The 25,066-nt window shown below is 41.4% G+C and overlaps 1 protein-coding gene across 2 annotated transcripts; it reads right to left on the reverse strand.

Moving 5' to 3' along the window:
* Positions 1-23,978, reverse strand: zc3h12aa (zinc finger CCCH-type containing 12Aa). 2 transcript variants are annotated; one of them, XM_073034481.1, is made up of 6 exons: positions 23,852-23,978; positions 15,348-15,949; positions 7,399-7,538; positions 5,142-5,376; positions 3,635-3,741; positions 1-2,112 (listed from the first exon to the last, which is right to left on the reverse strand). In XM_073034481.1, exons 1-6 carry the CDS (start codon positions 23,897-23,899, stop codon positions 1,094-1,096), a joined length of 2,151 nt encoding a protein of 716 aa, XP_072890582.1. In that variant the 5' UTR covers positions 23,900-23,978; the 3' UTR covers positions 1-1,093. The 2 variants fall into 2 exon arrangements, with proteins under 2 accessions (XP_072890582.1, XP_072890583.1); XM_073034482.1 differs by lacking the exon at positions 23,852-23,978 and adding an exon at positions 23,627-23,756.
* Positions 23,979-25,066: the final 1,088 nt, after the last annotated feature.

The raw sequence follows: 25,066 nt of genomic DNA on the forward strand, positions 1-25,066 counted from the left end.
TTATACTACAATTTCTTTAATGTAAGCAGTTTGCTTAACTAGAACAAAACCATTACATATGATTTTGTAGTTCTGAATTCTTTAGATAACAATTCAACCAAATCAATACCTCTTACAACAGTCAGACTGGCACATGGTGCCAACACAGCCAATTTTAATTGCTATTCAGCATTGACTGCAGCATTGACTTCAAGAACAACTCTTCATTCACTTGATAAGGTTAATTGGGAATCAGTAAAGATACAATATGTACCAACATATTCAGCTCACAGGTCAATAGTTTCACATTGCCAACTTAAGCTGCAACTTTACACAGTGTATCACTATGACCTGCAAGTCAATTCTTTTTCAAACATTGGTTACAAACAATTCACATTGTGTGTAGAAACATTACAAGTCCTGTCTGGACTCACATGGAATTAACAACATTCTTGAGTTTCCAGAAGTAAATTAGGTACACAAAAAAGTAAAAGGTGTGAAACTGCCCTGAATTACATAAAGGAGAAGTTAACACTGACCTGAAATGGATGGGTTACAGTATGTACAGTATAAACAAATTACAGTATTTATCAGATTGCATACACAATTATAGCACATTTCTGTTTTCACCACAGTATATACCAATCACACCATGTAATAATGTATATTTTAAGTACATCCTGTAAAGGATAAACATAACAATATGTACAGTGTAGATTAAAGCACATATGGATTAAGGCATGTGCCATAACAATTTACAGTGCAGAACAATTATAGTATACACAGTATATACAAATTACAACATAAATCATTGGTCTTAAACCTACAAACCACCAATCTGACAAAACCTTTCAAATCCTCCATGAGATCTACTTCACCAAATTATAAAACTCAAGGATGTTAATGCAACTTTTTACTCATACCTAATGTACGAAAGTGAATTGCAAGGTTTGAAACACGGACAATACTCCAGAAAACAAAAAGTGTTCTGAATGAACTCTTCTCCAGGAATGTTGTAATAATCTTAATTGATTTCAGGAGTGTATTGATTATTACTTGTACCTAGTGACCTGAGCTGATTCATTTGTGTTGACATCTTTGTTGATGCCTCATACTAAATATTAGGGTTTCGGTTTTTATACGCCAGGATATTGGCAGCCAATTCTTGGGGATCCAGAAGCTGTGGATATTGCTTCATAACAGCATCTACCAAGTGGGGCTGGAAGATGGCACACAGCTTCATGCGCACAGTCTTCCGCTCCTCTTCACAGTGGCCAAGAGATGGCCACTGGCTGTTCTTCCAGTAGGATTCTGGAGGTTGTTGGTCACACCTTTTCACTGACCAGCCATGAGGGTCGGGAAGACTCTGTGACCGACTGTTGTTCGAAGTGAGGTGCGAGTCGGGCCAGCAACCGTGAGACCTCTGGGAACTCAGTGAGCTGAACTCATTGGACAGACTGAAATGTGGCTGCATTGCCATTCTGTGCATAGGGACGCAGCATCTCGAACCAGTGGATGGGTTTTGTGGTGGGTAACTATAGTGACCTAATGATGGCATTGACTCATGGGAATGGTAGCTATATTGGTGATGGTCTAAGCTGGGTGTGGGTAAATAATACGGTTCATTGCTCATGGTGGTATAGACTTCATTGTGACTATGAGATCTGGAAGGCCACATATCAGAGAATTCTTTCTCAAAAGAAGAAAAGCCTTCATCATAACTTTTATGCAAGCTTGAACATGTTGAATTAGTCATGCTGTTGTCAAAGGCCATACGCTGAAGCCACTCAGCATTCAAGTTAACGGACTTCTCACTTGACATTGAGGGCCCTTTTAACATTCCACTGCTCTCTGCGGAGATCTCATTCTGCTTCGGATACGGCTTATCTGAACCATGTTTATGCAAAGACCCGTTCTCACCCTGGTTAAACGCTACGGGTCCAGTGTCAGAATATGGCAACCGTTTTTGTACACTGGCCTTTTTCTCCTCCCTGTTCACACTTGCAGAGTTGAGGTTTTTTGTTGGAGAAGATCGGGCAGTAGCACGGAGCTCGTCTGCCACTGAACGCTGGGGCTGGTTAATTCGCTCAGGATGATAGAATTTACATTTCATTCCGTAAGTGCACTTTTTACCTGTAACGAAAGAAACGAAGGTGACCATTCAGAGCAAGTCCCAAGCTTTGAATTTCATTTTTTAAACATCTATCTCTCGATCACTCTTTCCTTTACATCTTATCTTTTGACCAAGCTGAAGCCACTATTATAGGATCCACTAATTGATATGCAACGATTTTGTTTGATTTCTGACAAGAGCATTAAAGCTTTATTTAATATGTTAAAGATGGGACACAAATGCAAGTTGCTGTTATCGAATCATTTGACTCTCAGTGTGAATATTGATACCAAAGTAAAATGTTATGTTTTATTTATTTTCAGGAGCACAAGAGATTCTGCAGATGCTGAAAATCCACAGCAACACACACAAAACACTGGAGGATCTCAGCTGGCCAGGCAGCATCAATATAAAGGAATAAACAGTCAATATTTTGGGCCGAGACCCTAAGGAATTGACAGATTTTGTGTATGTTACTGTTTATTTTTCGGTTTTTTCCTTCCTTTCTTGCAGTTTTGCAGAGACCAAGCACTTCATATTAGTAATTCAACATACAATCTTTAAATACCAACTTGTAATGGCATTTAAATAAACCAAGACAACTTTAGTCCTCATATTTCAGGATATGCACCTGAAAGTCTAAGATTTTGTTTAACTGTGAAAGGCCAGCACTAATCTTTACAGATTATCCAGTTTGCAGTATTGTCACTGAGCAGCACCTACATTAAAACCCAGCTGATATTTTTCTGTAATGTTGGGGACAGAGGACAAATTCTGGACAATTCAACCAAATGTGCAAAATTTAGTATCTGACCTCTACCCGATGCTAGGCTGACAATGGTTGGCTAAAGGACTTTAGATTATTAAATTGTACACTCTGTTGGAAAATAAGCAATAGAATGTGAAAGCCAGACAAACGTTGAATAACCAGCTGACAGAAGTAACAGCATGACGGAAGGTTGCTGCTACTCTATCCCTGATTCTCTGATTTAAGATCAGAGGCCTCAATCAGTCAGAGTTGACCATTGATATTTCGTCCTAGCTGTCTAGATATACAAGTCGGGCAACATAATATCCCTGATTCCAGAGGCTATTCAAAGGTACAGCTGCCCAATATTTAGACACACTCATGCAATTAAACAACACTATTGCTACTGCAAGGAATTTGGGCATAGGTAGGCAAAATTAATTGTGCACAACTCTGTGGTGGAAGATTAACAAGTTCATTTCATACAGTGCACAGATACAGCAAAGTTCAACTAAATTGGAGTAAAAGCAGAGGCTGAAACAATGTGTAGCACCAATGAGAGGTTTACTTCTCCATGTTTTATTAGAAAGTTAGGTTCACTGATCAAATTATTGACAGTCCTCTCTCGGATACTAGACCTAGCTGGTTTAGCTATTAGCTACAGAGTCTTCAAAGAGTTGAATTCGACCCAAGCAGCATACCTTGGTGTAATCCAAATCAGGAATAAAGCTCACTCCTCCCTCAGGAACTAAATTACTACAGGAAAGGTCCAGAGCACGCCACAGGGTACTCACCATAGGGGCAATGTTGCCGCTTATGCTCTGGAATCACGGGTTTTATTCGGAGAAAGTTATCAAGACTAGGTCCATGACGCCCAAGAGGATCATCAGGAGGCATAAACCTGTGTAACAAGGGAAAAAAAATCATCAGAAAGGAACTACTTCAGGCAATTGGTTTAAAATCATTAGGTGATATGAAGGCACTGGGAAAGAAAAGCTTTGCAGGACAAGGTCAAAAACTGATGAACAAATATCACTCAGCAGCAAAGGGACACCATTGTTTTCATGTAGCTGAAAGGGATGCAGAGTCAAAAGAGCCATGGTGGCCTTTAACAATGTCTAAGTTTATGAGTTCAGCCCTTAATAGTTGTTAACTGCAGATCACACCTTATTCTGTATGTTTTACAAGACAACCTTCCTTCAGTGATCAGAGTTCAGTGCCATTTATTGAGAGCTTGTTAATTATTTAATTTTAATGAAAGAAAAGGAATGACTGATTTGTCGAGCCAAACACTATTAGTTGTCGCTTTTGGTTTAACTGCAGCAGTTTCTGAGTCAGCAGTTCAGTTCGCTTTAGTGTACATAACTCAGGACAGGTTCAATGCAAACAAAAAGAGTCAAATTCACAGTCGTGGTCATACATTAAGCTCCATTAATTAACTGCAGTAGAAAACTCAGACAACCTCAAACAGAATAGAATGCATTTGAGGCTGCTCCAAATCAGGGGACTGCCTGTCCACTGCCCAATTCACCCTGCATTCAGCTTTCCTTTCAACAACCAACTTATTTCCTGATGTGAACAATTAAAATCAATTGTTTCTTGCAAACATTATTGATGATCAAAATGACATTCTTTGTTTTCAGTCTTCTGTAAATTGAAGATTAGGTACTGAGGGAGGCAAATTGCTTCCAAGCAACAAACTCCACTGGACAGGTTTTAATGGGAACCTGAGGAGGGGAGAGATGAATAGAGAAAGTTCATGGGCCAAGAGCACTTGTTCAAATAGACCAGCATGGGCGAGTTGGGACGAAGGGCCTGTTTTCACTGTCATTACTCTAAGACTCCCCATGGTGTCTTAGAGTGCATTCAACTCCTATAGATTCCACCTAAGACTCCCCATGGTGTCTTAGAGTGCATTCAACTCCTATAGATTCCACCTACGCTTTAAGGCGCAGAGAACTGCCTTCTATAGTGCACTGTCATCTGAAATGAGATTCAATTACTTTGTTTTCAAAATGCGGTTTAAATTAGTTCTCATTTTGAAACCTAACACCATTAAGAGGATAGTAGCAAGTCTCACCTTTGCTGATTATAATGTGTTGTCAGATTAGCGATTGTTTGGCATGTAGTGAAATTGCTTTCTAGTTATCTTATGTTCAGATCAATTCTGCCTATCCAATTCTAATCCTACTAGAGTTCTGGAGTGAAATGCATGATGTAAATTCCCGTTCTATTTTTGCCACCCTCCCCTTTGCTGATCTAATTGTTGTGCTTGGTGGTCTCTGGTAAAGTTCCACTTACTTGTCATTCACAAATGAATACATCAGCAAACGTTCTTCGATGAACTTCTTCCACTCAAGTTTTTCATTCTGCAGATCTCGATAAGTGTCATTTGAAACAATGATGCCATTTGTCTCATACGCCAGCTTGACTATGAAGCGATCATCATAGCAGACGATTCTTTTCCCACCAACACGCCGTGAAGGTGTGAAGACAAGTATTTTTTTCTTTTCAAGCTCCCGGAGGTAATGCTGGTCTAAAAGGAAAAAGAGAGAGAGAGAGAGAGATCAGCTCTGATGGATGCATCACAGTACGGAGACACAACTGTATCACAGAGTTAGAGATTATAGTAGTGAAGTATTTCAGAAAACTTTAATCTCTAATTTTAAGGTTCCTTTCAAATTCCTTTTGTCCTTCCACAGCGAGAGGGGAGATGAATAGCTTGCTTCAAACTGTAACATCAAAACAGCAAGCTATTTGTCTTCCCTTTTGCTGTGGAAGGACTGATACCCCTCTCTCACACGCACAGAATAGTTTTTGTTGGACTGCAGATCGTGGTGGGTGCTGAGGCTTTCTGCTGGAATAAATTGGAGGGGGAGGGTTGAGGCTTCTGCTGCTGCTTGTGCTGGGGGGGGGGGGCTTTGGGGTTTTTCTTCTGTTTCTTGGATGTCTACAGAAGATAAGAGTTTCGGATTCTACACTGTATATATGCTCTGATATGAAATGGGACTATTGAAAATACAAGTCCAAAATGCAGGCAGGCAGCTGAAGGGTTTATTGTCAGCTCAGTTATACTGAGAAAAAAAAATTAAGAAACATATACCTATGGATCTCCTTTTGAGCAATACAATTGCCCATCATACAAGCAGCTGAACTTGAGGGACTGAGATGAAGTCCACTTAATGTTATAAATGTTGCACGCTAACCTAACACTACCTATATTGTAGTAACACAATCTTAATAATTTACTTTGAGTTTCATTCATTCTCCAGCTGTAGATTAAATTTTCCAGTCAGCAACGGAAGAAAACAGTAACTTATGTTACTATGTTGAGGTTTGACATTGAAAACGGCTTTAAGTTTACTTTTTAAAAAAAAAAGAATTCTGTCAAAGACTTTGTCCAATGTCCCCAGTCATCAGAAGGGCAAAGAAATTGGATGCTGATTAAACTCAAGGTTATGGTTTTGCTTTTCTTTTCTGAATTTTCTGATGCATTGGGAGGCAAACTTGCTGTTTCTCTGGCATTTCTGTTTGTTTGTTTTTTTTTTACGAGGCCGAGTTGCTAGCTCGACGCTTAACCCGAGTATGGATTGAAAATGTACAAGTAGCTGGCCGGATTCGAACCTAGAACCACTAAGTCCGGTGTGGATGCCTCTACACCACCAACCAGCTTAAGGCATGGTTAGGGTGGTATATTTAAGTAACAGGACTGTTGACCAGCAATGGAAGCTAAAAGAACATGGGAATACAAAGAGGGCTTGGATTGTATAATGGCTGAAATGGTTGGCAGACCTTTGAAGGCAGTGGGAATTTGATCTAATGTTGGACTGCAAAGAAAAGTAAAACCACAGATTAAATTGCATGTGAACAAACACAGGTTTGGCTGCCAAGTACCAGAAAATGCACAGTAGAAAGGGGGACCTCAAACAGGTATTGGATTCCATTTTCATATTTACAAGGAACTTTATTTCAGATGTGAGTCCTAGACAACTATACAGGATTCTTTCCTGATTACACACAGTGTGGAAAATATATGCCTAAACCGTTCACTGTAGCAGAGACTTAGATCAAAAGGGTTTGCATTTATGCACATATATCAGATCTAATGGTCTAACCTTAGGACATCACAATATCATTAACACCAATGTACCTGAAATGTAGTCACATACGTAATACAGAAAATATGGTAGTCCATGTCCCTACAGCAAGCTCCCATTAATAACAGTGAAGTGTCTGGAACACCTGTAACCACCATTGTGAAATAACTAAGCTCTGTTAATTCACTATATTTTTATAAATGTAGACTAGCGAAGGGTTATACAAACATGACTTCCTTACATGTTACCGTGTGCACAGTAACAGAGAGCAGAAAACTTCCCTAATATTATCTTCCATCTATGAAGCTGTAGACCAAGGACACAAAATAACTAGGAACTAGTTTCCTGGTAAATTGCTCCCTTCTTTTGATGTGGTAGAAAAGATTCCTCGCAACATTGATAATCCATCACTTGGAGATTCTACTGCAGCGAAATTGGAATACAATCTGAATACCGCATACCTGTGATCGGCACATCTGGTCTTGATTGCTCCTTCCTCCAAGACGGGACAAAGACAGTAATATCTGTGTGATCTCTTTCAAGGAACCAATTGACTGCCAGTTGAATTCCAAGGCAGGAGAAGACTTCTTTATTCCCATGACTGCAATAAAAAAAAACATCCAGAATAAGATGATTTGCCTTACAAGTCTAGAAATTCTGACAAGCTTTGTAGTCTTCAAGGATATGACACTACTCTTACAATTAATATGACATTTACCTGGTATTGAGGGCTCAGGGACTAGAAGATAGCAACTGACAAAATCTAGTCAACTGGGGCAGCAGTAAGATTGGGGTTTGATTATCACCACTGTTTGTAAGGTCTTTGTACATTATCCCCATGGGTTTCTTCAGGGTGCACTGGCTTCCTCTCACATCACAAAAGATGGACGTCACGGTTAGTGGGTTGTGAGCACACTATGTTGTTGCTGGAAGCTTGGCAACACTCGTGCACTGTCCACAAAATCCTCGGAATTAATTTGATGCACGACGCATTTCACTGAGTTTTGATGTACATGTGACAAATAAAGCCAACTTTTGTTTTTAAACTATTTTTGAATAGTTCACTGGAATTTAATGGCTTTACTGCTGTTTCAGCTGTATTGATATCCATGAGCCAAATTATTAATAATTTAAATCTTGTGCCCATCATGAAAGATCAGAATCAAGAAATTCAACATCAATAATCACAAATAACTGAAAAATAAGTTTTAATGGAAGTTCTAAGCTCTCAGTTTCAGTTTTGTTGATTTTTTTATACCTTGGTTATTTTTATATGCTGGGCAATCGCTTTTCTTGGGTCGCCTGGAGTTGTAATCTTGTCAGCTCCCTGGTCCTCCCAAAATGTAAGAACCTTTGTGTTTAATTTAATATTGTGATGTACCATGCTCTTGTTGGAATATATTTATGGGCTCCTGATAAAGGTTTAGTAAGTTTACTCCTGTGAGTTAGGAGAAAGCATTAAGCAATAGCTTGTGTTTTGGATTTCTTCATGCCTCATTCTAATACCTAGTGTGAGATGTGCGGCTGGTAGCAGCAGAGTCCACACCAGGTAGCGACAGGTGAGTTACTAAGTCCATCCGGCTCTGCACTCTGTGCACTAATGCACCCTCTGCTGTGTTACAGAGACAGACGGAGTGATGAATAACCCCAGCAGTAATGGACATTGGAAACCAAGTAGGGGCTACTTTAGGCTGCAAACTTTAGTAACTTCAGGCATGTGGGCGTGAACAAGTTTTAAGTTCCAAAGGAAAATCAGACTCGTCATACAAATGGATGAATCAGTTGGTTTCTTAGAAACTCACGTATGCTCACTGCGATGTATGTCAACATCAATTATTTCCAGAATAGAATGCCAATGTATATATTTGAGAGCATCAAATCATGCTGCTTCAAAAGTTTCACCAAGACCACCTTTTCATAAATCCATGCTTGTCTGAATGACTTGATTTTCAATCATTGGATCTGGGCCATTAGGTCATATTATTGTGCGCCAATTAATCCTTGCCATTTATGTATCAATCTGATGCATAATAGGAATTAACCTTCATGGACCATGATGCATAATCCTCAGGCATAAAATATTAGTTTTTTTTATTCTAAGTTTGGTCACAACTTTTTCTGACCTAGAAATCAGGCAATTTTATACTTTTGATCCCACCAACAATGTAGCTGGAATTGGATGTACGTTAACCAAATATTGCTTACTTGAAAGAAACATTTATTTAGATAACAGAAAATGCACCATCACATGAACAGAGATTCCTTTGTGGGTTTATGTGACTGCAAAAGCATGTGCTTCTATAAATAAATTTATGAAAGTTATATTGTTTTAAACAAATTTTTAATCAAAGTTCAATTTTCAATTTTATCCAGCAAATACATTTACAGGAATCTGCTGCGGTGTGTGCCGTGGTTTGTGCAATAGCATGCAAAGTCACAAAGTTTCAAGCTTAATTCTTGTTTTTCTCTGATTAGGCGTGAACTCATCAAGGTTCTGGTGTGGTCATGTGCTGGTGAATTCAGCTGATGCTGAAATACTCAGGTAGTCAATGGCAAGGTCCGAGAGTCTTCTCTATTTGAACCTGAGGAAAATTATGCTAACCCATCCTCATTTAAAAAAAATAGTCAAATGCTGATTAAATGCCATTGTTAGCATAAGAGCAAGAACTTCTGTTTTGGAGCCAATGTGGAACATACCCTTTACCATTAAAGCAATGTGTAACTATAATAACACATCAGAGATGTCCCACCCTGCCAACAAATTGAATCTGAAATACAGGAATTACTCAGACAGTGTCTGATGCAGGTCTTCAACCTGAAAAGATAACTTCCTTTCTCTCATCACAGATGCTGCACAGCCTGCTCAATCTTTCCAGTATCCTCTGTTTAATTAATGCAAACCAATTCAATACGTGTAAACTTAAATTTTTCCATGAAGTCCTTCTCCAAGTGAGGAACAGAATGATGATGCAACCTCTGTTTGAAATACATGCCATTATTTATTGAACCATGATGCTCATTCAGTAAAGGAACAACTGTTGCTTTCATACCAGACAGATTTTGACAGGGGAAAATAATGCATAATCATCAAAATGATTAGAATATTGTGAATCGCTTGCAATGTGAACTACTATACAATTCAAGAACACAAGAAATTCTGCAGATGCTGGAAATCCAGAGTAACAAGCCAACAATTTTGGAGGAACTCAGCAGGTCAGGCAGTATCTATTGAGAGGAATAAAAAATAGACATTGTGGGCCAAGACTCAGCAGGACTCAAAGGGTCTTGATGAAGGCTCTAGTCCTGAAACATTGACCATTTATTCTTCTCCATAGATTCTGCCTGATCCACTGAGTTCCTCCAGCATGTTCCGTGTATTACTATAAAGTTCAAGGTTTACAATAGTGAAAACCGGCAAGATTTCATTATTGCCAAACATGTTTACAGCCCTTTACAACAAATGTAGTTAGGGTTTTAATGTTAATTACATGGTGATGAATTATCACATAATTATTTTCCACAAATAGGATAGTGACAAATTGAGATATTTAGTGACTGAGGAAAATAGACCAGCCATTGCACTTGAGGTCTCTGCTGGTCTTTAAGATTTCTTTACTTTTCCTAGGTGGATAGTTACATTCTACTTTACAGAAGCAACCTTCAAGCTGCAGCATTCTGTTAGAACTGTACTGATGTGCCTGTTTAAACTTTGTGCCAAAGTCCCTGGAGTGGGAGCTGAACCCATTGTTTTCTGACATGCTGAGATAAGGGCATTATCAACAGAATGAAGGCTCTAGCTGATAACATGACAGCTTGCACCACAGAACCACTTCCCTGAGGTTTTCTGTCACACAGCAGAATAGCCACAGCAGGAAGTTGAACGAAACTCCATCATTGACATGTTTTCATGAAATTTAACTGCTCCTTGACCTCTATCTATCTTGGCCTGTGCTTCCCGAGTGCAAGATACTGGTGTACCATCCCAAAGCCAGCACTAACGCTTAGATTTACCCATATATCACTGCCCACGTGTGAGCTTTTGGGATTGCAGTAACATCAATTGCCTGAAGGCCTTTGCTGCTACCCCTATGCAGTAATGGTAGGGTTGTCATGGAAACCAGCATGGCAACAGATCTTCCATGGACTTCCCAGCTGATAGGCCACAAAATTTGCCCAGAACTTGTGCATCACTCTCCACTAAGATAATGTCAAACATTGGCTACAGCAAAAAAAGGTACTTAGTTACAATTTTATTATTCTGCTCATTTTAATTAATTGAATTTTACTGTATGCCTATGCTTTAAGTTTATAATCGTAGGAGATGCAGGTCATAAATAACTTTTGATCTTCATTCTGTGGTACACTTTCAACAGCAAAGGCGCTCACAAAGATTCAACGGCTCTGAACACAGTAAACCATCAGTCCAAAAGGCTTGGTCTCACTGCCATTCTCTGAGAGCATTCAGCTGCCTGGGCTTAAACAATCCATGCTCTGCTGGGCCACGTCAGCAACCCAGAGGGATGGTGCCAATGATATCTCTGGGAGGTCTAGCTCAATATATTTAACCACAGCTTTTAAACCAGAGACTTAAAAGGTTTCCTCAGAGGCAGTGTTTCATTTGGGATGGCATTCTGTGGTCCAGTGTCCCAGGTTTAATTCTGGACACCAGTTCTATCCTTATGAAGTGTGCACATTCGTCCTGTGACCATGTGGGCTTTCTCCGGATGCCCTGGTGTCCCTCCCACATTAAAGATTCTGGGTTGGCAGATTAACTGGTCACTGTAAATTGTCCCAATTGTGTAGAAGAGTGGTAGAATCTGGGGAAGGGCTGAGGTCATGGGAATGAGGGAGAACAAAAATGGAAGGTGTAGATTTATAGTGAATTGATGCTTAATTTCCCCTGTGCAGATTCAATAGGCTCAAGGGCCTGTTTTAGTGCTGTATGACATTAATTCAATCACAGGGACTTTATACTCAGAACTGAAACAAAACACATTAAACATTTTGTCTGCCCTACAGGAAAGAAAGGTAATGATCTTTTGATTTTGGCAGGATAATAAGGAAACAGTTATAATTAAATTGGTTTCTAAATAAGCAGCTGCTGATATCACCAAGATCACTAATTTCCTTATTGAAGGGAATACCCACTCAAATGAACATTATTTCCATCTGGGACAGAACCCTTTTCAGCTGACTCAAATAATTACTAACCTATAAAAGGTGAGGATTAAATCCCTCCCCCCCCCCCCCCCCCCCCCCAGCTTCCTTAGCCACTATCTTGAGGAATTTGCCTTGGATTTATCTAAAGTACCAACGGTCATACTAAATCACTGTCCAATTGAACAGCTTGCACAATGTGAACCCTTACCCTCCCAACAGGGCAAAGCCATCCGAAGAACTGACAGAACAGAGCAGAATGTAGACCCATTTTAATGTGGAGTCAAGAGTGAGTAATAGTAGCTTGTAGGAAGATTATGACTATAGCTCGAAGGGACCAAAAGGTCAGAAATTGTTGTTGTTTTCTCCAGTGTCAAAGTTCAGGTGTGCTCATCCAGATATATACGACTTTCCCCCTCATGACTTCATGTCCACCTATTTCTCCCTCTGTAAATGCCCCTGCATCCTGGGTAATCCACTTTCCTTCAAACCAAGGGCAATTTTCTTCCATCCATGATTGTTGACTTTCAAATTCAGCCAACTGAGAATCTGAAAGTGCCCCTCCGCTTTCCTTTCTTCCTTGAAACCTTCTGCTTCAGCGTTGGGTCAGCTACCCTCCCCACCTCCAGGTGTCTTACTTCAGAGCTGGTGAGCCGCTGCCACAGGCCTATTACCATTGACTTGGTTCAACGGGATGGTGCTCCACCAATTACAAAAATCCAACATGAAAACAGGTTTGAGACTAAAGATTGGCTGTGGGATATTCTTCCTCATGGCCTTGTGGACTTTATGCCAGATATAAGAAAATACTGACTTTCACTGCTGATTCTTATCCAGTCATAATATCACATTAGTTTGTCAATTGTCCACAGTAGTCCAAGACACTGACATTTACAGTGGTCTTGGGCAGCACAGCAATTAATCTAAATGAGTAACTGAACCAACAATCTACAGACCGGAATTCATTTCACAGCCCTGAAACTTAAAGTCAATTAATCATCTGAAATCATAAGCAAAAGAAACATGAATCAATGATTATAGAGCAGGGTTACCCAACCTTGTTTATGGCAGGGACCCTTGCCATTAACCGAGCGGTCTGCAGACTCCAGGTTATGAACCCATTATAGAGCTGTTCAGCATGACAACAACCCCTTCAGCCCAACTTGCCCATATGCTGACCAAGGTATCTGTCCAAGGCAGTCCTATTAGACTGTGTGTGGCCCATAGCCATCTTAACTTGTAAACATGTAGATATCCAAATAGCTCTTAAACATTGTAATCGTACCTGCCTCTACAACTTGGCTCCATATACCCACCATCCTCTGTGTGAAGAAGTTGCCCCTCAGTTCCTTTATCACCCCAGCACTCCCATGGGAAAAAGTCCCAGCCTCTCCTTGATACCAGGACGGGCAGACTTGAGTAACATCCTCGTGAATCTTTGAGTATCCTTATTCCAGCCCCTACTTGTTACTCAGGTCTTGCAGTCTCAGTAACATCCTCCATTACCTTACTTCATTGGGGAAGACATCTGCAATCTTCATCCATTCTGGTTTGTATGCGACTCCTGCTCTGCACTGACCCTTAAATTACCCAGCTAACCACTTTGTTCATGAAACTTTGCCAATGAAGATCACATCCATAAAACAAAAAAAAAAATTAATAGATGAAAAAAATACATGTCAAGCTGACATGCGAAAGAGTCACCAACATGGGGCTAGGCCATTATTAGTTGGATTGAGAAGATTAAAGCTCCCAGACTGTGACAGTCTCTTCTTCAGAGGCCACGTAACCTTCACCAGAAAGAAATCAGGCAGCTACTAAGCGTGCTTAATTAAAAAAAAAAATCAGTTGATCCTTTCATGAATAATGGCAAAAGACTTGGTACAAGCCCTGGCGGGATCCAGCAGGATTATAATAAACATGAAATGGTTGGATGTGCCTCCCTACAACTGATGAGTTTATTGAGCTCAATAAAACTTTCTATTTATATGCTGGACTTTCTGCAGTAAATGGACTTCCGCAGTTCTGCTGGATGGGGAAATGAGAATTTGGCTCAGTGTTAAGGAAAGAATAACGATAAGTACTCTAGTCATCTGAAAGAGTTTGTCACCATGCCACACCTTGCCAATGGACGTTGTTCCAGTATGTGGAATCTGCAGATCTTGGAGGAATATTCAGGGGTGTTTGGGAGCTGTTACTAAGCATTTACTCATGCACCATCCTTAAAGAAACGCTCTTATATCCCACATTCCTTTCACCTAGCCAAACCGCTTCCAACTCCACCTCTAAACTGTGACTATCATAGGGTTCAATGAATTGTTAGTCATTCTCCCTGGAACTGCTCCAGTTGCAGATTATCTTTTGTGGTATCTGGTGACAAAAAACAATACCTTCTGTTTTGCTGACCATGCCAGACCTGGCAGAAAATTCCCCTTAGAAGGAAATACAGAACTATTTGCATACGATTCATTAAAGTTTTATGGATGAAAGTGCATGTCATTCATGAGTCAATAGAAAAGGGTAGGATGGATTAAAGGTCCAAGAAGCAGGAAGAATTAAGTTCCTGTAATCTCAGCGAGTTACAGGAACTTATTTGTTATTTTGTAATGTTCACAAATGATAGCGCTCATATTAATTTAACCTATAATCTTCTTGGCACATAGATAATGAAGTATTTGGAGTTCAACAAGGGGTTCAGTTCTGGTGTCAGCTCATATGATAATCAGATAAGGGAAAGACAAGAGACTGCAGATGTTGGCATCCGTAGTGACGCATACAAGATGCTGGAGGAACAGCAGATCGTGCAACAGGTATGGATGGAAATGAGGCAGTTGGTGTTTTGGGTCAAGTCTTCACTTTGACTTGAAACATCAACTGTCCATTTTGCTCCCGAGATGTTGCCTGACACACTGAGTTCCTACAACATCTCGAGTGTCCTTCCCAGCTAGGTGGTACTTATGGAAGGCTTGCCACACTGCTTCAGAACATTCTGGAATTCTTTTTCCTTATCCTTCATGACTGCTACTGTTTATTTCCCCCCAGCTAGCTTCGGCCCCACTAACTCACTGTTAGAGTAATAGTTCAGTAAAGAAAAAACCTTTTTTTCCCCCATCGCATTTCAGCAAACTGGAATGGAAACCTGTAGAAGGAAAAATTCCGCAGCAATACTTGTAGGAGGCTGGGAATTGCCTGCAGCACATTCCCAAATGTTTTGAGCACAAGTACTCAAAAAAAACACAACAATACATCTTACCTCATAGCAACGTTGCTGCCATCTATAACAATTGTCCGCAAGTTGGCTTTCTGCTCTTGGACCTCTTCCTTCGCTGGCCCGCCAGCTGGAACCTTGATCGAAGGGCCGCCACGAGACACCAGGACAGATATTGGTTCCTCCTCTTGTGTACTATCCTTCTCCACGGGCCCTTCTGCCTTCACTAGCTCCCCAAGTATGGTGTTGGTATCAGCATTGCTGTCCACTTTCTGAAACACCGCATGGATCTGTTCTGAGGTGTAACCAAGTTTACGAAAAAATTCCATTTTCAACTGCAATTCAGTAGAGTCTGCGTCACTCTGCGTAGACCTCCCACACTCTTTGCTGGTGTCATTCTCTGCCTGGAATTCATTGGCTATTTGGGATTCCTTTGAACTATTACTTTTCCAATCATTGGTTGAATAGACTTCACTGGAATTCAGTTTTGACTTGGTATGACAGGTCCTTGTACCATGAGAAGAATCAGCTAGGATAGCTCTGCCACAGGAGGGAAAGTCCAAGGAGGAATTATGGCTACACTGGGCATGCTCTGCCAAACTCATTTTCTCCTGTGGGTAAAATCCACGTTCCTCCAAAGCTAAATCCTAGAAAGAAACACAGAGATACACATTTGTGTTGTTGAATGCAGAAAACTGAGGTTAGTCATGGCAGTTAGCTGTCCTGACCAAAATGGAAAGCTCACATTTGTCCAGTTGTAGACAGGAGTAGGGTCACTGGGTTCAAGTTACTTATCTGTGCTGAACAGGGTCAGTCAGATAAAAATTTGCTATGGGAAATGACTCAAAACTCTTGCAAATTCTTATCGAATAAAGTTAAACTTTCACCTGCTCTGTTAATATGAAACTACGGTTCGGTACATGTTGAATAACCACAGATATTGCAAGTTTAAAAAAAAAATGGGCAAAAAGAAAAAGAATGGCCATCTTTGCCTCATTTTGTGCCTAGAACACTTATAAAAAGCTAATGGTTACTGAGAAAATTATCCCCCATTCTGCTCAAATCCATTGGAGTTATGTTTAAGCAAACTTGCCCGCTTTACTCACCTGAAGCTATTCTGATTATCGGAAATATGTATTTTTATGAATTACCAAGTAGCATGGCTGTACAACAAATCTCTTTGCATTGTGCCTTGCATTCACAGTAATCAGAGTGCACATGCACTGCCTCCAGGACCTCTCTCCAGTGCTCCCAAGTGCCCTATAGCTTACAAGTTAGTAAATCAGCTCTTCTTACAGCATCTCAATACAACCTTGAATTTGCAGCACCATTGACATCAGTCAGGAAGAGGAACCAGCTTTGTGACGCATGGCACATCTGCGAATAATGTTGTGCACTGTTTTACACAGCAGATAACATCAAAGTCTCATTTTTTCTAATTGCACGTACCTGGTTATAAGTTGTCATGTCTGCGGGATATCAGCTTTTACAAGTTGGCTACCACATTTCCTGCATTACTGCAGTTACAGCGTCAAATAAGCATTTCATTGGCTAAAAGTAGTTTGGAATGTCCTGTGGCTGTGAGAGGTTCAGTATAAATGCAAGATTTTCAGTCTTTATTTTGCTCAGCAAACAAATTAGACATTTCTGTAGACTAAAAACAATCAGATTCACTTCCAAAACCTGTTGGAAAGGGCACCCAAGCCCTTTGCAATTAAAATACATTGCATGAGGGCTACCGATGAGAATTCAGCAGACTACTTAGATCATACGGCCATAAGATACTGGAGCAGAGTTAGGCCATTTGGCCCATCTAGTCTGTTCTGCCATTACATCATGGCTGATCCATTTCCCTCTCAACCCCATTCTCTTATCTTCTCCCCGCAACCCTGACTAGTCAACAGCCTATCAACATCTGTCACAAATACACCCAATAACCTGGCCTCCACAGCTGCCTGTGGCAACAAATTCCACAGAATCCCCGGCCTCCGCCTAAAGAAATTCCTCCTCAGTTCCATTCTAAATGGCTGTCTCCCTATTCAGAGGCTGTAACCTCTGTGCCTAGATTCCTCCACCATTGGGAATATCCTCTCCATCAAGATCTTTCAAAATTTGATAGGTTTCAATTAGATTCTCTGCCCCCCACCCCACTTTCTTCTAAATTCCAATGAGTAAAGGCCCAGAGCCATCAAATGCTCCTCTGATGATAAACCCTTCAATCTCAGAATCTTTTTTCTGAACCCTCTCCAATGTCAGCACATCCTTTCTTAAACAAGAAGCCCAAATCTGCTCACAATATGCCAAGTGAGGCCTCACAAAATGCCTTATAAAGCCTCAAGCATTACATCCTTGCTTTTATATTCTAGCCCGCTTAAAATTAATGCCAAGGTTGCATTTCCCTTTCTCATCACTGACTCAACCTGCAAATTAATCTTTAGGAAGTCCTCGTGCGGGATTCCCAAGAGAGCAATGGGCTCCCAAGGTCTCTGTGAGCACCTTCATTTATAATTGCTGATTTACAAGTGTCATTCATGCCTGGTGCTTTGTTTAATCTCGTTAAGTTGATTTTGACTGGCATGGGTTTTCTGCATTCAGTGATTATTTAAAGTGGACTCCTAAGTAGTGCTTATGACGGGGTCTTTGTTTTGAGAGTAACTCACCTCATGCTGTCACTCCGTCGAGCCACCAATATTCTATTTGAATTCCTATGTGTAAGACTCTTAATTCTGTCTCAACATGGGTATCTGCTGTTCCTCCGCAGCTGGGTTCAGCTGTGCCAATGTATACTGTGACAATTTATTTTTTCCTACCAAAGTGCATGACCATACCCTACCTGACATTGTATTCTATCTGCAGCTTCTTTGCCCGTTCTCCTAATCTGTCCAAGTCCTTCGACAGACTCCCTCCTTGATCAGCACTACTTGCCCCTCCACCTATCTTCATATCGGCAACAAGCCGGGCCACAAAACCTGCAACTCCGTCATCCAAATCAATGACATACAATGTAGATGAAGCGGTCCCAATACAGACCCCTGTGGAACACTAGTAGTCACCGGCAGCCAATCAGAAAAGGCTCCCTTTATTTCCACTGTGTCCAGCCAATCAGCCAATGCTCTATCCATGTTAGTATCTTTCCTGTAATACCATGGGCTCTTATCTTGAGAAACAACCTCATGTGAGTCAAGGACAAGTTTAAGACTGATGCCAATTTTTTTTTTTAAACTTATCTCGCATGGATTTCCAAAAAAAGGATTCATTGCCAGGAACAAGGAAACCCAATGATTTGTTCAACACTCATTATATCTTAACGTATGTTTGCATAATGCAATATATTAATCATAGCATACTTGGTTCCAAAGTTGAATTACAGTAATTAGCTCAATTGACTTCCATATTTACCAGATTAGCTTCCTGCCCTAATCTTTTATTAAAGTATTATTCTGTCAAACTATTTACTTCATCTTAAATTATGCTCTAATATAACAGGATACAAGTTAGGCAACACACACAAAATGCTGGAGGAACTCAGCAGGCCAGGCAGCAACTATGGGAAAGAGTGAAGTTGACATTCCAAGCAGAGACCCTTCGTCAGGAGTGGGGAAAAAAGATGAGGAGCAGTAAGAAAGTGGGAGTAGGGGGAGGAAGAACCACAAGGTGATAGGTGAAACCAGGAGGAGGGTGGGGAGGGGTGAAGTAAAGAGCTGGGAAGTTGATTGGGAAAAGAGATACGGGGTGGAGAAGGGGGAATCTGATAGGAGAGGACAAAAGCCCATGGAAGAAAGGAGAGGAGCACCAGAGGGAGGTGATTGGCAGGTAGGGAGACAAGGCAAAAGAGGTAAATGGGGAATAGTGAAAGGGGGTGGGGGAACATTACCAGAAGTTTGAGAAATCGATGTTTATGCCATCAGGTTGGAGGCTACCCAGGCGGAATACAAGGAGTAGCTCCTCCAACCTGAGTGTGGGCTCATCACAACAGTAGAGGTGGCCGTGGACAGACATGTTAGAATGGGAATGGGAAGTGGAATTAAAATGGGCGACCACTGGGAGATCCAGCTTTTGCTGGTGCTCGGCAGGTGCTCGGCGAAGCAATCTCACCACACAGGAGGCCACATCGGTAGCGCCAGATACAGCAGACGACCCTAACAGACTCACAGGTGAAGTGTGGCCTCACCTGCTTTAGGCCTCTGATTTTACATATTTTGAATGGATTTGTGAATCTTGCTATACATTTTCAACAGCAGCTGGTTAATGAAAGCCTCTATGGGAAATTATGACCTTGAACTTCTTTTTAGGTGCACTGCAGTCCTGATTGGCTGGTGTAGTTAACTTGCCCATTTCACTAAGCCACACAATGTAAACGATCTTTGCCCACTACTGCTTGTCTATGATAGTAAAGGTCACTATATGGTATAAAATGCCTCAAAGCACTTTCAGTACTTTGTTTAAAGAGTGCAGTGACTGACATGCAAACAAAATGTCCTGTTCCACCAGAAGGGTAATGAACAACACCTTGATGTTTTCCTTAACATCCAAATGATTTTATAGCACAATTGGAGCCAAATGACTGTACCTCTGTTATTCCAGTAAAAACTGTTTACGTTAGAGATCCGAGTTTGATTGCAATTAAGAAATCTGTGACCTTACTGAAGACAAGGAAATGGCAAAGGTAAAATCTCTATTTATATGCAAACAAATTCTCAGGTTACTCATTTTAGCAGAACCAATTTCCTGCTTTCTGGGACAATTAGCTTTTAAAACTTCCTTCATGTTTCTGGGCCTTAAACATGAAACTCTCTGCCTTGCAGTGCATTGGGATGGCCAGGACTGTAATCGTTTAAGAGAGGAGGTTACCACTTTATTCTGATGGAAAGTAGGGATTGTCAATAATGTCAGTGATGTCCATATTTGGCAAAACTATACCACAGCACTCCTGAATCACCCTTCTGGGAAGTTGCATCACAAGGTGTACTTGTCAAAGAATTTCTTTCACTTTACACTGAGCCAAGAGGAACTCAAAATTTCTCCAACATAATGTCCTTTAGACCCTCTGAACATCCACCTTTGGAACTCAGTATTTCCGTATGCCCTTCTTCAGCTTGTGTTTGTGCTCTACTACTTTAAAAGTACACTAGCTTCAGTGATTCCTCAAGTCCTACTGCAGAGCTTTGGTTCAACTGAAGTCTTATGCATACACATAACAAGAACACAAGGTAAGACAAACTGTCAACAGTGTTTCTGAAAGAAGGAAGTACCCAGGCTCAATAATTAACACAACAGGACACAATTGATTAAAGTAGTAAACAGTGCCATTAATGGGCAAAACATTTTCCCTTCCTTCTGTTGGATTAGTGATTGGGGACCCTCCAATATCCAGGCATTCCTTTTTTTTTCTCTTTCTTTTTTTAAATAGGGATGTTAGGGGGGGGAGGGGTTAAGGGGAGGGGGGCTGGGTAACTTTTTTTTCTCACACACATTTATTCTGTAACTATTTGAAAACAATAAAAAAAGTTTAAAAAAAAAGAATTTAGAAGGTGTTAGAACTTCCCATCTAGGGCTTCCTAGAGAGAAAAAAACAATTAGGCTGCATTTTCATTTTCACATTTTTGGATTTTTAGTGGATTTAAATATGTTGTCCCTAAAGATTCAGTTAAATGTCTAAGTGGCCAAAAATGAGCCAGTCACAACAAGAAGGTGATTTATGACCAGGAAAGGTTACTGATCCATTTTCCCTGAGTTTGTAGTGATAGACAAAACACTGAATTTGCTCGAGTTGCTGAACAACCCTCAGAGCAGAAAAACTGCATGTGAGCTTGTTTGGTACAGGGAATTCAACAGCATGTCTTTTTTTGCATCGTTATGCAATTCAAATTGATCTTCCTCAAAATGAAACCATGATCGTTTCTGGGTTACTGAGTGCCACTCTAGAAATTGGTATGGATGCCTCATGTCCTGAGTCATTCTTGCAACATCACGCCAATGCTACAACCGAGGATATCAATCCCTGTGCAATGCTCCTTTTGGGCAGGGAAATCTGGACCAAGTTTTCCTGGGAAGCTGTGATTAGACATTCCTGGGACAAGAAAATCTTAGTTGCACAGCACCAAACTGGCATGAAAGTTTAATACTCAACTAACATCTTCTTTAAATTTACTCAGTATGTCCTGACTTGCAGGAGGACCTCCACCTGACTGAGTTTCTTTAGGATTTCCTGCAGCATATTATCCTCACTGATCTCCTGGCCTCTTTGTCTTTCCTCCTCATCCCTATTACAACTTTCCTGACATCCTTCCTTCCCCGCAGCTTGGGCGGAGGGACTGGAAAAGATTCAATCCCTTCTTAACTGCTACCCACATACAGACTGCAAGTGAAGCCTCAATCCCAGTTTTCTCACCCACCCTTTGTCTCCTCAGAAACACATCCACGCTGGAGCCCCTCTGCAATTTACCATTGAGGTTCTAGGTTCCTCAGCCACTTCCCATCCAGGTTCAAGGCAACAAGTTTCTTACCAGTTAAGGCTGTATTGCTAACATTACAGACTTAACCCATTTGTACTGATCATACAAAACCTCTTTCTCACTCACTCTCCTTGCCGCACACTCAGTTGAGCCTGCACCTACCTCCCACTGAGAAAGATGGGAAAGATTAAATGCAATGGCTGTTTTATTGCAAGTGAGGCCAGAAAAGATGCCCATTTTAGCCCGTAGTTCCAGTTGCATTAGAATTAGAAGATACCAGGGTTCACCTTACTTTCTGGATCCAGGGTAACACTTTCTCCTTGATGTTTGCATACTGCCTAATTTGTATTTTGCAGTGCAACTGAATATGCTGATGATAAATGTCTTCGATTTACACTGAGAATGAAAGAAATTATCACTGCTCCATTTCCCTCCAATTAATGAATCCAAGAAGAGTGAAGAGGGGATGGGAGTGAGGGGTGGGTTGGTAGTGAAGTGAGGAAGCTGCTTGATTATGGGCCTTTCCTGATTAGAAAGTGACAAGGTAATACTGATTGTTTTGTGTGTGCATCCATTTCTCCTCCCCCCCCCCCCTCCACCTCATCTTCTAGTCCACCCATCGCCTCCCACTGGTGCTCCTACACCCCCCCCCGTCTTCTCTTTCTTCCATGACTTTCTGTCCTCTTCTCAGTCTGCCCCAGTCCTGTATCTCTTTCAGCAACCAACTTGCCAGCTCTTTACTTCATCCGGTTTCACCTAGCACCTCGTGTTTCTCTTTCCGCTCCTCCCCCACCTTTTAAAGCTACTCTACTGCTGAAGGGTCTCGGCCCGAAACGTCGACGGTACCAGTTTTCCATGGACGCTGCCTGACCTGCTGAGTTCCTCCAGCATCTTGTGTGTGCTGCTTGGAAAGAAGGAAGGGACGGTGGATTATTCGGTGATTGGCTCCATAAGTTCTTTCCTGACCTGACTCCTATTTTTTTTTAATCCTGGAAGAAAAATTGACGAGGGGATGAAGAGAGAAATGTGTGTATTTTCGGTTTCGGGTAACGAGGACCGCACTACATAACTTGCGGGGGAAAAAAAGACAGCCTTCAAACAATAGCACAAGAAATAAACTACCATAGAACTGTTCAATAATCAGCACACTCAACCCAACCTGTCCACATTGGCGTTTACGGTCGGCGCAAAGCTCCTCTCGGCTCACTCCACCTCATCCCGGACCCTTCTTCTGCCTTCTCCCCCAGGACTCACCTTAGCCGCCGCTTGCACAGCGCACCTCTGCTAACTGGTGAAACCGAGCTCCACTTGCCGCTCGCTCGGCAATGAACTGATTAACCTCACCAATACCAGAAACTAAGCATAGAACATCTGACCCCGCCGGGATTTCAGTGGCTGATAAAAATAACACTCAGACTCGGAGCCACACAAACATTAGTTCTCAAGCGTTCAGGGGAGGTGGGTGGGTAATTTCCTTGATTTTCTCACTTGAACCCTTATTATACACTTTTTATGATTAATATGTTCCAAACTCTCGTTTCTATTTCATTTTCAAAGATAAGCCCACTGCGTCATGTTTGAATCCCCCCCCCCCTTCACGACGAAGCGCACGGCACGATTTATTTCGCAATATTCTAATAACTAGCCGAAAATCCGGTGAATTGAGTGGGTTCTCCTCCAAAGGCATTCAGCCTGGATGTGTGTGGCTGGCAAAATCTGTTAGACCTTTCACAGACTCTCTTTGACAGGAGCTGGTCACGATTTTACTAATTTAACAAAAATCTTTCAACACCCTTCCTCTATACTTGAAGTAAGAATTGGCGCCCAAAATCTGAAAAACCTCAGTTCCGAAGTGAAACGCATGCTTACCAGCACTCACTCCCTGCTGGGGACTTAATATACCATCCGAAATCGCACCGAGATTAAGTTTCTTAACACTGCGGAGCGACCGCGTCTTAGTTGACTGGGATTTACAGCGAACTCCAACTCACACGTAATGTTATTTCTTAAGGCGCAGTCCTGAAGTGGTATAATCACTCTCGTGACGTTGGTTTTGTTACCAAGCCTCGGCGAGGAAACTTAAATCACACTTACCAAGCTCTGCCTGTCGAGCTCCCCATGTAATCGTTCTGGAAGGCGCATTCCACTTTCACCTAAGTCTGCCTGTTCGCCAAACTGCAGCCGGGCACTCACAAGTTATTTTATATACACATATGTCCCGGTCCCGCCCATCCCGTGATGTCATGACAGTGTTATGTTGCCAGGAGACTGCAAATGTCTACACTGAAGAACAAACAGTTCCCCGCCTCGAGATGAACTTCCTCCTTCTCACTAGACCAAACAGTCGAAAGAAATCCGGAAGTCCGCGTTTCGGATCTGTTTTGATTCCCGTTTTGTGGATTTGACTTCCCTGTTAAGCCCGATGCAAGGTCACATTCTGAAGAGTTTCCTTGCGTTCAGCAACATTTCAGCAATTACCACCGATTTCCAGGAATGGAACACTATGGGACGACAGCGCAAAGCAATTATTTTTGCGTAACCTCTGGATCTCAAGTTTATCGATCTTGGCCACAAAAATGTAGCAGCACAGAAGGGCCGCTGTAAGGGTTCAGCGGGCCCGGGAGTATTATTTCCCTCCGTAGGTGGTACCAGACCTGATGAGTTCCTCCTGCGCCCCTTTGTACTGCTCCAGTTTCCAGCATATGCAATCCGCAGAAATGCGGGCTGGTGTTCCAATACTGCCCTCCTATCTTCTGGAGCAGATTTACCCCACCACACAATTCTGTGGTAGGGCCAGGCAGATATTCGAGATTGTTGTCATCCAATACACGAATCTAAAGGAGAACAAAATAATTGTTAGTTTACATCCAATGCAGCATATTTATTAAAAACCTCAATAAAATAATCTCCATGCTCTGGTCAATATTTAAATTTCATTCAATATTGCGATGAGATGATAGTAGGAACACGGGGGCATAATTTTAAGGTGACTGGAGAAAAGTATACAGGGGATATTAGAAGTAAGGTATTTGATATAGGGAGTGGTGGGTGTGTGGAAATCACTGCTGTGGGTAGTGGTAGAAGCAGGTACATTAGGGACATTTAAGGAACTCTTAGGCACATGAATGTTAGCAAAATGGAGGGTTATATAGGAGGGAAGGGTTCGATTGATCCTAGGGTAGGCTATAGGGTCAGCATCATATTGTGGGCCAAAAGGCCTGTACTGTGCTGTGTGTTCTATGTTTCATGAACAGGTTACTGTTTGTGGGAACTTGTGCGTAATTACCTTGCTGCATTTATCCCATTGCA

The sequence above is a fragment of the Hemitrygon akajei genome, chromosome 32 (genome assembly GCF_048418815.1).
Source record: "Hemitrygon akajei chromosome 32, sHemAka1.3, whole genome shotgun sequence".
Classification (NCBI taxonomy): Eukaryota; Metazoa; Chordata; class Chondrichthyes; order Myliobatiformes; family Dasyatidae; genus Hemitrygon; species Hemitrygon akajei.